We start from the raw sequence: 14,432 nt of genomic DNA, 5'->3' as shown, positions 1-14,432 counted from the left end.
CCAGAATAACTGGCTATATTTGACCGCATACATCTTACCAATATCCAGGCTCTAACAGACTCTTATTTCCAGCATTCACTTTCCATCATCAGGAGCCTCTCCAGCTAGGTCAGTCAGGCAGCTCAGCCTCAGAGACTGCTTTTATGCATTACCTTAATGAGCCTGGGTAACTAAGCTTAACAAATCCCCTGCTCTGATTAATTAGATCAGCAAGGAGGCCCAGTGGCTGTCCCTCAGCCCAGGGAAACTGCAGAGAAGAAGGGGTAGGACAGGACTAGGGACAGAGGAAGGAATGGCATTCCACGCACCCATTCTTCAAGAGCTCTCTAGAAAATCCACACACAGATTCCAAATCTCATTTACATGGATGTAAATTGGAAGCAATTCCATTAATTTCAACTGGGTAACTAAGAATATGCCCGTATAACTGAAATGAGAACCTGGCCCCCAGTTAAGATCTTGATTAAGGTTCAATACCAATCCTTACAAATCCCCTTGGATGTTCCTGGCTTTCTGAGCAACGCTGCCAGTTGCCTATACATATCCCCAGTATTGTTTACGCAGATGACAGAGGTTTGCCCTGCATGCTTTTGACTTGAGAGTGTTCTCCTGTCAAATGCTGAGAGACCTACCCACTCAGTCACATCCACCACATTTGCTCTTACATACACATTCATTCTAGTGCTCTTTTTCTAAACTGGCAAGAGCTTTAACGATGTTGACTCACAGTTTTTAAGAAAATGCTGATAATATTCTAACTACCCAACTTTGGAGACTGGGCTCACAGCATTTAACCTGTAGTAAGCGGCAGTGTGGAGGACCAGAGGTGGTGGCTGATATTCCCCATCCTTTCCTTCCAGCTTCAGAGCGCGAGCTCTTCAGGACGAGCAGCTCAGCAGCAGCTCTGTGCTCCCCCAAGCACAGGGGCTGTTATTCTGAATGTCCCTGACACAGGCCATGCAAGGTAGGGAAGACTTCTTCCTTCCTTCCCTAACCCCGCTAGCCACAATCTAGCTCCTTATTTTGAAAATATTTCTGGCCTCAAATGTAGGATTTGGGTTTCTAAAGGAAGCTTTTACACCAGCAAATATTAATAGAAACACTTCCATGATTTTTTTAAATGTCAGTGGAACACTTTTATTTTTTTAAACATTCCTCTGTGGTGCTCGCAAGCCAAACACTGCGGCCTTGTGCTAGTGCACAGAACTGACTATGAACAGATCAGTCTAGCTTCCCTGTCGAGCGGAATGAAGTCACAGCATAAATGAGTAAAAGTAGATTTGTACATTAAACATTCCCCATTTTCAGCGTGAATAATCTAAAAGTGTTTTAGTAACACAAACAAGGGGCATTTTAATCTAGGATTTTTATCTTGACAATGTACTAGTAAAAATCTGATAGGTACATCCTGAAAATGCAAACTCCTCCTGCTCTGAGGCTACTCAGAGACAAATCTAAGGTTATGTCTAGTTAGTTTTCCAAATAAAGAGTTACAGGTGACAGAATCAGAGACATAGCTGAAACTCTCCTACCAAACCTTGCAGTGCAAAATTCAACAAATCGCCACTAATCTGGAAAATCTGCCTCTCAGTTTAAGAGTAAAATCTGGAAGATCTGCCTCAGAGTTTTAATCTGGAAAATCTTCCTCACACCTCTCTCCCTGGGCCCCTGAAATGCTGTGGATTCTTATGATTTTGCTGTCAATCCTTTTTATAGCTTCCTTCCCCAGCATTGGATTTTTCATCCATTGAGAAAGGTGCAATAATTAAATAGGGATCCATTCTCCTCTACGTATGAATAACCTGCATATGGAAGCCAAATACAACAGTTAATTACAGTAATTGTGGTTCTTCAAGATGTTGTTGTCCCACTCCAGGTCTGCATGCACCTCATGTGTATGAGACTGTACTGTTTTGAATAGCAGTGTCATCAGGGCCACGCCTGTGTTGTGCATGTCACTGTGACACCCTCCCTGCACCCCACCTGAGGACATAAGCGCTGCAACTGTCCTCAGTTCCACACGAATTCAGAATTCCAGATAAGGAGGATTCTGAAAAAGAAGAGATGGAGGATGAGTCATGGGGTCTATATGGTCAACATCTCAAAGAACCACAGTTGCTATGAGGTAAATAACCATTCTTTTTTTCTTTGAGTATGTGTCTGTGTGGATCCCATTCTAGGTGACTGATAAGCAATGCCGATGTGGCAAGTGGGACCAAGGAGTACCAACTGCCACTAACTAAACAGTCTGTAACACTGCCAGACAAAATTTTGCCCCTGGTCTTGCAGCCAGGTCAATGGCATAGTGTTTAACCAAAGTAAGGGATTATTCCATGTAACTGCCTTGCAAATTTCAGATCTGGGGATGTTCCTGAAACACTCAGAGGATGGAACATGCACTCTAGTCAAATGAGCTTTAATATTTGGAGAGAGAGCTGTACCTGCCTATGGACAGGTGCCATCCCTGAGTGCCTCCTTGTGGCGTGAGGTAGCCCTGCAGGCATCTGCCCTCATTCCCTCTTCGTTCCTTGCAATGACTTAGTCTCAGACCAGAACACTTAAACAAGATCCCCGCTTTGTGAGGTCTCATTTTATTCAGTCATTTCCAAAACACAGACTTTTTTAGCCCTAAGCCCTGCCATTCATTCCGGAGTCTGACAGCCCTCCTTGGGATCTGTGTTGGTTCAAGCCAGCTTCCACTCCTGGGCTGAGGAATCACACAGCCCTGCTCGGAGTCTGAATTTATTATACACTGCAGCCTTACACCAGCTTCTCCCCAGCTGGCCTCCTTTGTAACTCAGTCCCTTTCCTCCCTGGGCTGAGAGAGGTCAGCAGTTCTTCCCTTGCTCCTGTCCTCCCTGTTATGAGTAGGGGTCTACTTAAATCATGGAGAAATCACACATTTTACATGGGTTGGTCATGGCATAAATATCAAATTTCATGGCTGTTTTACAGATCCATGAAATTTGCTACATGCCATGACCAATCCACAAAAAATGTGTGATTTCTCTGCAGCATTTTTCAAACTGGGGGCCCTGATCCAAAAGGAGGTTGCAAGTCCATTGTAGGGGGTCATGGTATTGCCACCCTTACTTCTGTGCTGCTGCTGGTGGTGCTGCCTGAAGCTGAGGGGTGGGAGAGCGACAGTTGCTGGCCAGGCGCCCAGCTCTGAAGGCAACGCCGCTGCCAGCAGCAGCAGCAGAGAAGTAAGGGTAGCAATACCATGATATAGGCCGCACAGCTTGAATGGGATCCACACAGATATGTTTGAAGAACGGTGAGTTTCAACTTGTGCAGTTTCTGAAGAATTCTCCATCTGGGAGAGAGACTATGGCTTCCCCATCCAAGGAGAAGCCAGAAACCCACCCTTTTAACCCATGTCTCCGGAAATCAACAAAAAGCAAAGGGGCATCCATGTGGATGGCTCTTGCTTCCAATCTGTTGTCATACCCCACAGGGACCATGCTTCCATGATCTACTGTCTGTGTGAGGTGTGGGCTACACAGTTTAGAAGGGAAAGCTGCACAATTTAATATTGACTGCAACTGTCTTAGTCTCCCTGTTTTTATTGTGGGGTTAGAAGGAGGAAATTAGCTCCCCCTCCAGTTCCATAGAACTGGAAGCCCATGATATCCTGGAAAGGAGTCAGTGGAAAGCTGTCATATCAAGAAATTGTTACCCATGGCTATTCTAGCAGTGTATCTAAAAGCCAAACTCCCCCTGCAGATGTGGAGGGCAGCATGGAGCACATAGATACCCAATATATCAGAAAATACAGGCACAGACTACAGGAGAGCTGACAGGCTTGAGCCCAGCTAAAAGAAACAATAAGTTGATAGTGAGGGAGGGGAAAGTACAGATAGGAAACCCTACACCCAGAAATTCTGAATTAACTGCGCCAATCCAAGGAGTAAAATCTGAACCCACTTACATTTTAGATGTTGAGGCCTTCCTGCTACTCCGCTGCTCTGCCTGTATGTTGCTGTGCTTAATTTGCCCCACTGGATTAGCACCTCCTGTGAGTCACTGAGATGAACCATTGACCCTGGAAGAGCTGATTTTGTGCAGCAGGAACCAGCAGCCTGGCAGGAGCAGCAGAAGAGGCCCAATCTTTGTAAGTAAACATTAAAAAAGGAAAGGCTAGGGGGAGAAAGAACTGAAACAGGGCAAAGGAAACCAAAGAAGAGGGAACACATCGGAGGGGATGGGTAAAGGAAGATGAGAATGGGAAAGAGGAAATTAAAAACAGTACAAAAAGAATTGGGTTCTGGTTTTAATCAGAACCTTCCCAAAAGTTCACATAACTACAGCCTTTTGATGTTCTCCTTTCCAATTTTGGGTATGTACTTTCAATGGGACCAGCAACACCTAGGGGAATATCTGTTCATAGCCCCTAAATCCCTGAAAATAGTCTTAAAAGACTGAAATCTTTAGGTAGGGAGATATACCCCTCCATTAATTTCCTTTTTGGTAAGGTTCCTGTGATGTGTCTTTCCATATTATTTATGAAAATATGTTTATGATATGAATATGACATAACTGAGCTATACTTTATGTCAGATGGCTCATGTGAGATATCATTGGAAAGGTTTTGATTTACTGAATGTGATTATCCAATTTGTATGCCTGTATCATTTCTGTATCTGAACTTAGGAATATTGACTATGTATCTGTATTTCAACAATGTAACTTTGGTTGATGCCCACTGCTAACACTTCAGGTACAACAATGGAAAAGCCAGACAGGGCTGATGGCCCATCAGCAAGGACAATGGACTGTGAAAAGCTTGGCCTTCCTGAGGACGCTCTATACTGCCCCTGACTAATGGATGCTATAATCCTACAGAGTCAGGTGGTCTTGTCACCTGATACTAAAACATTACCTGGGACTTCTTGTAACTTTCCACTGTAAGGGAAGGGAGATAAAACTAGGGAAACAAAGGACTCCTGCCTTATGCAAATCCTATTTAAGGGCAGGGAGTGAGGTAATCCAAGTCCTCAGTTCTCCCCTGCTACCTCACCCAAGATGACTGCTGGAAACAACTAAGACTGAACTGGGGGGAAGAACTGGACCTAGGCTGGAAGGATGTCTGGCCTGTGAAGATTATTAGAACCACATTTAGGGTGAGAACTTACATGTAACCAGTTTCTTTAGTGTATTAAGCTTAGTTTGCGTGCTGTTTTATTTTCTTAGTAATTTGCCTTGTTCTGTCTGCTACCTCCTTAACTACTTAAAATACACCTGTTATAGTTAATAAATTCATTTCTGGTTTACAATATAACCCAGTTTATATGATTTCTAACTGGGGGAGGGGAGGAACGAGAAATTGTGCATACCCTCCTCCACATTGAGGGAAGAGGCAAATTTCATATTATTTTGGGCTTGTACTCCAAAGGGGGGTGGACATCTGGGTGCCGTGGAAAGTCTCTTAAAATGGGTCTTCCCTGAGCTGATCTGCAGCTGGGTGTGGCCCTGCCCGTGTGTGTGTTAGAGGAGGTTTTAAGGCCTGGCTCAGCAAGACAGGTTAAAGGGGGCCCATGCTGACCGAACAGGTAGACTCAGTGGTATTTCAGCACATCAGGTGGCTCCCCAAGGGGTCCAACCCATCACAGTTTCATTGGAACCCTTTTCCCTGAAGAAATGAAAGTTTAGAATCTAGGCTCCTAAAGCACAGGTCCTAGGGAAATGCAAAGACAGGTGGCCTGTGAAATTAATGTTATATATACCCAGTAAATATATATAACCGTGAGTATAATCAGTTGTTCCAAATGCTAACTTTGGACTAAGGAGGCTGTAGAACCATATAAGCATAGGACTGAATGGGATGACTATAGGTCATCTAGTCCAGACCCCCTGCACTCAGCACAGGACTAAGTAATAACTAAGTAATAACATCCTGACAGATGTTTGTCTAACCTGTTCTTAAAAACCCTCCAATAATGGAGATTCCACAACCTCCCTAGGCAATTTGTTGAAGTGCTTAACTATCCTGACAGTTAGAAATTTTTTCCTAATGTCCAAACTAAACCTCCGTTGCTGCAATAAGCCCATTGCTTCTTGTCCTATTTTCAGAGGCTAAGAAGAATAATTTTCCATCCTCTTCCTTGTAATAACCTTTTATGTACTTGAAAACTGTTATCATGTCCCCCCTCAGTCTTCTCTTCTCCATCATTGGAGGTTTTTAGTAACAGGTTAGACAAATACCTGTCAGGGATGGTCCAGATAATATTTAGTACTGCCTCAATGCAGCGGACTGGACAAGATGATCTATTGAGGTCCCTTCCAGTCCTACATTTCTATGATTCTATGATTTATCCTGGATAAAATTGTATCAGTCACAGATTCAACCAGTCACAGGTTCAAAAGGAATTACAGATCTTCACATTAAAACATCTGAGGAGAATCATACACCCGCAAAAAAGGAAAACCTGGAATATTGGATAGCTCAGAGAGTTGGAAACAGGATAAGAAACCTTTCACCTGCAGGTCACCAGCTGCAATTTTGCCAAGTCAGTAGGGATAGAAATGGTTAATGGAACGAACTAACGGTTATTGGTGGCTCATGTGAATTAGTCGGTGATCTCAGGCCAATTATTAATGGGTAGTTATGCACATAAGAATGCCTATAATCACAAATAGCACTAATTGGTGACCTATTGTCAATATTGGGAGACAGTCAATGAGATGCATGGGAATAAAGAATTAATTACCCTTGCAACCCTGGTGTTTTTAGGTCAAGTTTTGAGGCAATTGATGGGTTAGGGCAGAGAAGAGAAGGGAAGGGAAGCATTGCCTGCCACCACTCATGCTCAGGTAATATCTAATCTGTGAAGAGAAGGCCTGGCAGCCAACGCATCACTTTTCAAGAGCCACACAAACACCATAGGAAAAACAAAAACAAATTTATGTCACTTGAATGAAATTGCAGCAAGGGAGATTTAGATTAGAATGAAAAGAAAATGGGGGCAAGATTAAAAGGGTGAAACACCACATTAACCCCTTTATGGCTACATTCAGCTGCAGGCTCTGAGCCATGGCAGAATGCGTATACTATACTCATATAAATGACAACACTACAAAGTATTTGGTGCTGCTAATCTAATCTATCAACATCACTAAAGCACACATCTGGGACAGCTGCTCACCTGCTTTTTGCCCCCAGCAATGTATCAGGCACATGCACTGGCACACAAGGAAATGTAAATCCTTAAGAAAGAGAGAGAATAATCTGTTCTTTTAGACTGCACACCTGCCTTCTCTTCCCAGCTCTCCTAAACTCCTCCAGGCACTGACAGATTACAGGATTAGCTACCCTTTTCCTTTCCCTTATGGAACCCTGAACAAAATGACTTCACAGATGAAAACAAAAACAAATACATAAAGTTGTGATTCTGTTATTCTAAACAAACCACAGCAAAACATTGGCCCAGAACCAAAATCCCTTGAGGGCATTGGGGAAATTTGGCCCCAGATCCAAACTTTGCACTGGTCCCTATCTCTATAATGGGTCAAAACAAAATCATCATCCAAATCCCCCATCCCACCCAAACTCTAAGGACTGTCAGATCCAAATGTGAACTTCATGGTTTGGGTCCATCTCTAAAACAATGTAAAACAAACGCAGCTGTTCAGTCCTATCCCTAACTTAATGTGATTAACATGCCAGGGTGAACTGATGATATTCATTCTTGAGACACAATGGTCATCAATAAACTCTCCAGCGGAGGAAACCCCCCAAGCCCCTCCCCCAGGCTCAGAAGGGAAGGATTGAAAACATGCCCACAGATTCTCCAGTGACCTGTATTTTTGGTATGCAGGTCAAGGACCCCTGATTTCCTCTTTCTAAAAGGAGCTTGGTGGCTGCTGCTGCTGCTGCATCATCCCCATCATCGGATGGATGACGAAGCTCACAAGACTTTCACCAAATATGGAACTGAGCTGGAAACATCCTAAGTTTGTGCTGAAGTAAGACTCTGGCAACAGACTCTCTCTCCCTCATTGCAGAGCCTCAGCAAGGCCAGGGGCCAGTGCAGCCCGTTCCCTTCCAGTATGGGGCAGCAACACCTCCACAGCAGTGACAGCTCTGGGGGCTGCTGCTGCTGAGACTAGCTTCAGTGCAATGACAGCCACACAAAGGCCTGTTTCTGTCTCCACATCCATACTCTCCACATTCCCACCCTGGCACCGTATGAAACATAACTGAAATGGGGAGACCATGAAAGAGCCTTTAAAGCAGAAATTCTTCCAGTAAAATACTTCCATTGAGCTGGAAAGCTTGTCTCTTCCACCAAGAGAAGTTGGTCCAATAAAAGATATTACCTCACCCACCTTGTCTCTTTTATAATTGTAAAGGCACTTTCAGAGGGGGTTGGGTGGGGGAGAATTATTTTATGCTTAAATTGGTCCCTTATGCCACCATTTTGGGTCAACAGATGGTTTCCTCATGTTACTTTATTTATCCAGGGTGATGGTGGTGGGGTGTTGATGGGGAGGAGGGAGAATGGTCTCCAGGAGAATCAACAAAGATGGACTTTATCCATCAGCCCCTGGTCTATTCCTTGGGGGGCAAGAGGGGGGAGGGGTGGCTGGAGCCAGTTAGAAAAGATACATGCTTGAGAAGTAAAACAAAACCACATATGTTTTGGAAACTGCACTGTAGGGTTCAGGCTGCCGCTCCAAGCCTCTGCTGAAGACAGTGGCCCTATTATATTGGCCCCTTTCTTGTGTCGCCTTCACCTCCCGGGCAGCAGAGTCCCCCCCACCACACCGCTCAATCTAAAGCCAAGTCCAGGAGCAGGCACTCCCAAGACAACAACAAACCCCCTTTTCTGTGGCTCCAGCAAGGTACAACAAAGCTGCCTATTATTCCTGCTGTATTTAAAAAACCCCAAACACACACACACACACACATCCCCCAGCCCCCTAAACAGATTTAGCACTGGGAGCAACACTTACCCTGAAACATGTGCACAGTCCCTCAACCAGTCACCATGAAATGATCCTCTCTGTAACCCTTGCAGTGGTGGAAAGGAGCAGGCGACAAGATGTCTGGGCTTCTCTCCTTCTAGCAGCAGGGCTGGTGCTGCTTTCCCTCCCTAACTGCCCATCCTTTAGGAGCAGCACACAGAGACACATACTGTTTGGAAATGCTAGGCAGACAGGTTAATCAGATCCCCCCTCCTCTGCCCATCCCCTCCCTCTCCACTTCTTCCCCACCACTTCTGGTTTCCAAGGGCATTGGAGGTTTTTGTCAAGTTTCTCCTCTGCTGTGGGTCTGCTCTTCCACCTTCAGTCGTCGAAGGCAACAAAAAAACAAATTTAGGAACCGTAATCTGTTTGCAAAGAAAAAAATCCTTGGAATGGGGATTTATTGAAATGCTGTTGGGTAGCAGACTAAACTACTTTGCTTTTTTCAATAAACGAGCACGCTACAGTTGGCTCCTCCACTGTAATTTCTACTAAATCATGATAGACAGATTGCGTGAAAAACAGGAATCCCAAAGAATTTCCTGCCCTGGGAACAGAAGTTAAGTCTATATTTAACACCATTTGAAGCTGTCAAGAATGCTTTGTGGTTGGATAACAGAGTAGAAAAATGTGAAAAATGCAGGCTACTGCTATACCAAATATGGAAATATTGTTACGTCTGGTGTCTGAATCACCATCTGGAAATACTTACAGCCATGAAACCGAAAAAACGCCACAACATAAGCTAGGAACTCTTCCCTCACCCCCCGCCCCAACCCCAAATTTTTCGCTTAATGGAGGAATCCCTAAGTGAGTCTAACCTTACTGAGGATTACCAAAAACTTTTGTGATAAACACGACTGCAGAGGGATGTATGTGCTGCAGGGCCCAGGATTTTCTCCTAACTTGTTCCTGGCCTAAACACTAGACACCTAAAGCACTCAAGGGTTTATCTCTGAAATAACAACCCCAATAAGAAATGACTGGATTAATGTAAACTTGGTATGTAGAGAATATATTAAAAGCTTTAAAAACGTCTATGTATGAGTATTCCTATACAAAAGTAACATGGTCAATCTTTGAATGTTCACCCCTCCAGGGTTAACCTATAGTTTAGGCAGATGTTTATTTTAATTGCTTATCACTGTATGCTGCAGTGAAGGTCATAGAGAGGTCAATATTCCATAGAAACTTAAGGTTTGTTATTCTGCCCTCCTAAAGTATTTAGGCAGAATAAAATAGCAATGAGGCTAGTAAACTGAATATAATAATTTAAAAGGTTCCTTTTAATCAATTTCAAAATCCAGATTTTAAAATAATTCTAAACCAAGGAGCGACTTTCTTGCAGCGACTTCAACTTTAAAGATTACAAATTAGAGAGAGCTCAGTGCAGCAGTTTCTTCATTTTTCCAAGGAATAGTATACATAAAAGAGTTGTCTGATTTACCCTTCCTAGGGCAAGGCTTAGGATAAGAACATGTAGCAGAGTTATTAGCATTTCCAAATTCTGATTTTTTAAAAAAAGTACACCACCTGGGGGTGAGGGCTGAGCAAGGTCAGTTGATTATATATGTACTGGGTCTGTAAAGAAGTAGCCAGCTTTTTAACTGTGATTCTTCAAAGTCACTGCACTTGAGAACCTCCACCTTCCATGATTATAACAAAAGTGGGAACCTCTCAAAGCAAAAAGTTAGGGGAAGACCTTTTAATGGAACTTTGCCAGATACTAGGGAGCCATTTATTGTGTTTCTTTCCCATTCATAAATATTTAAAAGTAAGCCATCAGGGCATTAGTTTGAAATGCACACCCTCACTCACACACTGGATCAAAGTTTTTTAGCCTTGATAGGAACGTGCATAATTTCAGCAACAGATCTGTGCTGCTTTTCCTGACCGCCCACCCCCAAATATTTCGGAGTGAAATTCAGTCGTACAGAACTTACTTAATAAACACACAGGGAGTATCTATATACAGCGTTTCCCAGCCTGAAAACTCGGAACTTACTTTTTTTTTTTTTTTTTTAAAAAGAACTTCCTAAAATGCATTTCCCACATGATCATAAAAGATCCTTAAAGGGAGGATTATTTAAATGATCGTTTCAAGTGTGGGGATTGGGGGGGAAGGAGGGTGAAGAACTACTTTATTGAGACCAAAAAAAAAAAAAAGGTGCAATTTAGACAGGGAGGAGCTTGGACGCAAACCGCGCCAAGAAACATTCCTGAGATGCTTTGGAATTCTGGATGCTTTAGCATTCTGGAACGCTCAACGTCAGTGCAGCTGCAACACGCGGCGGCATCAGCACTGTATATAAGGAGTGGCTCCCTCACTGCCTCCTCAGACTGCAAAGGGACCCCAGAGAAGCGGAGGATCCAGGCAGCAGCCTGTTATCTCTCCTGCTCTTCTCAGAAAAGAAGAAAACGTAGCAGCACACGCTTTCACAGCCCTTTAGGATTTAGACTCCTCTCTCTACAGGCACAAGAAGAGATCCACTCAGCCTGTAGTCTTGAAAGCCGCAGGGAAAGTTTTAGGCTCTCGCTCTACTCTAGTTTATTTTAGCTGTACTAGGAAAACAGTTCCTTCGCTAACAATGAACTACCAAACCACCAGTTATTTCTTTCTGGCTGTTGCCTTCCTCCACTTATTCCGGCTGGTAAGTTTGCGTTTGCATGTAACTTTGTTTGGGATCGTAGGGCTTTAAGGGATTTTTTTTTTAAAGCTGTTTGCCATTTTTTGGTCACTTTCCTGCCGTGAAATATACCCGCGGAAAGTCGACCGCCTGGGTGTATGTGTTGTGAAGGCATAAACTGGGAGCGTCGCTAACTCCTAGGTGCGGACCAGCGCTGCTGTCCGTACCATGGGGCTGTTGTAAGTCTCGGGTTTGTCTCTCTGGGCATGGGCCATTTAGCACATACACTCATCGGCTTTTAATGTGCTTCGTTCCTTAGGCGCTTTCCGCCTGTCCGGCCGCCTGCCAGTGCCCTCTGGAGGTGCCCAAATGTGCCCCGGGAGTCGGTCTGGTTCTGGACGGCTGCGGCTGCTGTAAAGTCTGCGCTAAACAACTCAACGAGGACTGCAGTAAGACCCAGCCTTGTGATCACACCAAGGGGCTGGAATGCAATTTCGGCGCCAGTACCACGGCTCAGAAGGGGATCTGCAGAGGTAAGAGGCATGTGGTTTGGCTCCTTTAAAAATAATAATAGTCCCCGTAGTGCCCAAGTTTAGTAATTTTGAGTCCATGTATGGTTATGCTTTGTTGTTGGTAGCTTGGCAGAAAGGCATATGACTTCAGCAGTCTGGAATGCAATTCAGTATGTCTGGGCTCCGCTAAACGCGCATAAGGAAAAGTGATTCCTGACTAACTTATTGTTCTAGCCTAGAGTCTCTAGGGGATTGTAGGGAACTTTACCATAACTCGAATCTAGCAGAGCAGCAAATATGCATGCGTTTAAAAGAGCGGGTCTCACCTCTAACTCCCTTCTTTCTCTCTTTATGAATCTCTGCAGCACAATCCGAGGGAAGACCATGTGAATATAACTCAAAAATCTACCAGAATGGTGAAAGTTTCCAGCCCAACTGTAAACACCAGTGCACATGCATAGATGGAGCTGTGGGCTGCATCCCGCTCTGCCCACAAGAACTCTCTCTCCCTAACCTGGGCTGTGCCAACCCACGGCTGGTTAAAGTCCCTGGCCAGTGCTGTGAAGAATGGGTCTGTGATGAGACCAAAGATGCTCCTGAGGAGTTCGAAGGTTTCTTCAACAAAGAATTTGGTCTAGATGCTTCAGAAGGTGAATTAACCAGGAACAACGAGCTGATTGCCGTTGTGAAAGGAGGACTGAAAATGCTACCTGGTGAGTAAGGCTATTGGGCATATTCTGTATTGGGAGGGGATACTTTAATACAAGGAGTATAGTGCTTTGCTGTACTCCTCATTGAGAAGAGGTACCAAGATATATGAGAAACTTTATGCAAAGTTCTTCTTCTTCTCCTCCTCCCTTCTAGTCTTTGGATCTGAGCCATACAGCCGATCTTTTGAGAGTCTCAAATGCATTGTGCAGACAACTTCATGGTCCCAGTGTTCAAAGACTTGTGGAACTGGTATCTCTACCAGGATCACCAATGATAATCCTGATTGTAGACTAGTCAAAGAGACCAGGATATGTGAAGTGCGGCCATGTGAACAGCCCAGTTATGGTTCCCTAAAGGTAAATACAGATCTCTGTGATAGCCCCCCTTTTTCCCCCCCAGATGGGTCTGGGTGGAAGGTGGATGTTACAAAGAAATCTTTTGCTAATAATATTACCTCTTCCATACAGAAGGGAAAGAAATGCACCAAGACCAAGAAGTCACAAGCCCCAATGAAGTTTACTTACGCTGGATGTTCCAGTGTGAAGAAGTATCGCCCCAAATACTGTGGCTCCTGTGTGGATGGAAGGTGCTGTACCCCCCATCAGACCAGGACCGTCAAGATCAGGTTCCGTTGTGATGATGGAGAAACTTTCACTAAGAATGTAATGATGATCCAGTCTTGCAAATGCAACTACAACTGTCCACATGCAAATGAAGCTTACCCCTATTACAGACTGTTCAATGACATTCACAAATTTAGGGACTAAATTGTGATGGGGGTGGGGATTTATCAGAATTCTGAAGTAACAAGCGATGGAGAAAAGAACTCTGTGGAAATGGTGCCATTCGCGGGCAACATTGAGATACTACTACAAGAGCACCCTGTGCAACGGGACACTAATGCAACAGAGATTTAAGCATACTTAAAGCTTCATAGTATTGGAGCAACTTTATTGCTTCTTTTTGGAGCACCTTACCTTAATCATGTGCTGTTTTCTGTTTGTAACTGATCAGATAAATGTTTGTTCTGGTTATGAAAACTTTAAAAACTGTTCAGTTTTAACATTATGCTTTTTTTTTTTATTTTTTTCCAAACATGCATTGGAAGATACATTCCTTCCTGAGGTGGGCACTTCAGAGAGCTCACTGGTGGCAGCTATTATGTACCAACTATAGTTTAATTGCAAACAGAAATCAGTTGTTTTAAAGCTGAGTATTTTATTTATCAAAATGTAGCTCTCTTTTTTTTGAACCCCCCCCTTCCCCCCGTAATACTGGAATAAGTTGTAAATGGTTTTAATTTTATATTCAATGAATTAAAAGAATTTATTTATGGATTTAATCATTTAATAAAGAAATATTTACCTACGTTTACTCTTAGTAGAAAATTTTGACAGGTAATAGACAATTTGGCTAAACGTGGAAGCTTTCTGTAGCAGAAGCTTGAACTTCTGCAAACTCAGTTCCTCTGAAACCTAAAACAAGCTCTACCTTGGAACTAATGATGACTGATGGACTTTAAAATTATTAGTTCGGGGGAAAAAAATTGCTCTACACAAAGTGCAGTCCCCTATTCACTAAAACAGATGAAAACTACTTAGTAGATTTAAGATCA

The 14,432-nt window shown here is 43.6% G+C and overlaps 1 protein-coding gene across 1 annotated transcript; it reads left to right on the top strand.

Moving 5' to 3' along the window:
* The first annotated feature begins 11,235 nt into the window (after positions 1 to 11,235).
* On the top strand, positions 11,236 to 14,113 carry CCN1 (cellular communication network factor 1). The gene is made up of 5 exons (XM_074962248.1): positions 11,236 to 11,618; positions 11,914 to 12,127; positions 12,472 to 12,819; positions 12,971 to 13,173; positions 13,285 to 14,113. Exons 1-5 carry the CDS (start codon positions 11,556 to 11,558, stop codon positions 13,582 to 13,584), a joined length of 1,128 nt encoding a protein of 375 aa, XP_074818349.1. The 5' UTR covers positions 11,236 to 11,555; the 3' UTR covers positions 13,585 to 14,113.
* The last annotated feature ends 319 nt before the right edge of the window (positions 14,114 to 14,432 follow it).

Source organism: Natator depressus, chromosome 8, assembly GCF_965152275.1.
Source record: "Natator depressus isolate rNatDep1 chromosome 8, rNatDep2.hap1, whole genome shotgun sequence".
Lineage (NCBI taxonomy): Eukaryota > Metazoa > Chordata > Testudines > Cheloniidae > Natator > Natator depressus.
Note: the sequence above shows the minus strand (reverse complement) of the source record. Positions and strands in the feature narration are given on the sequence as shown.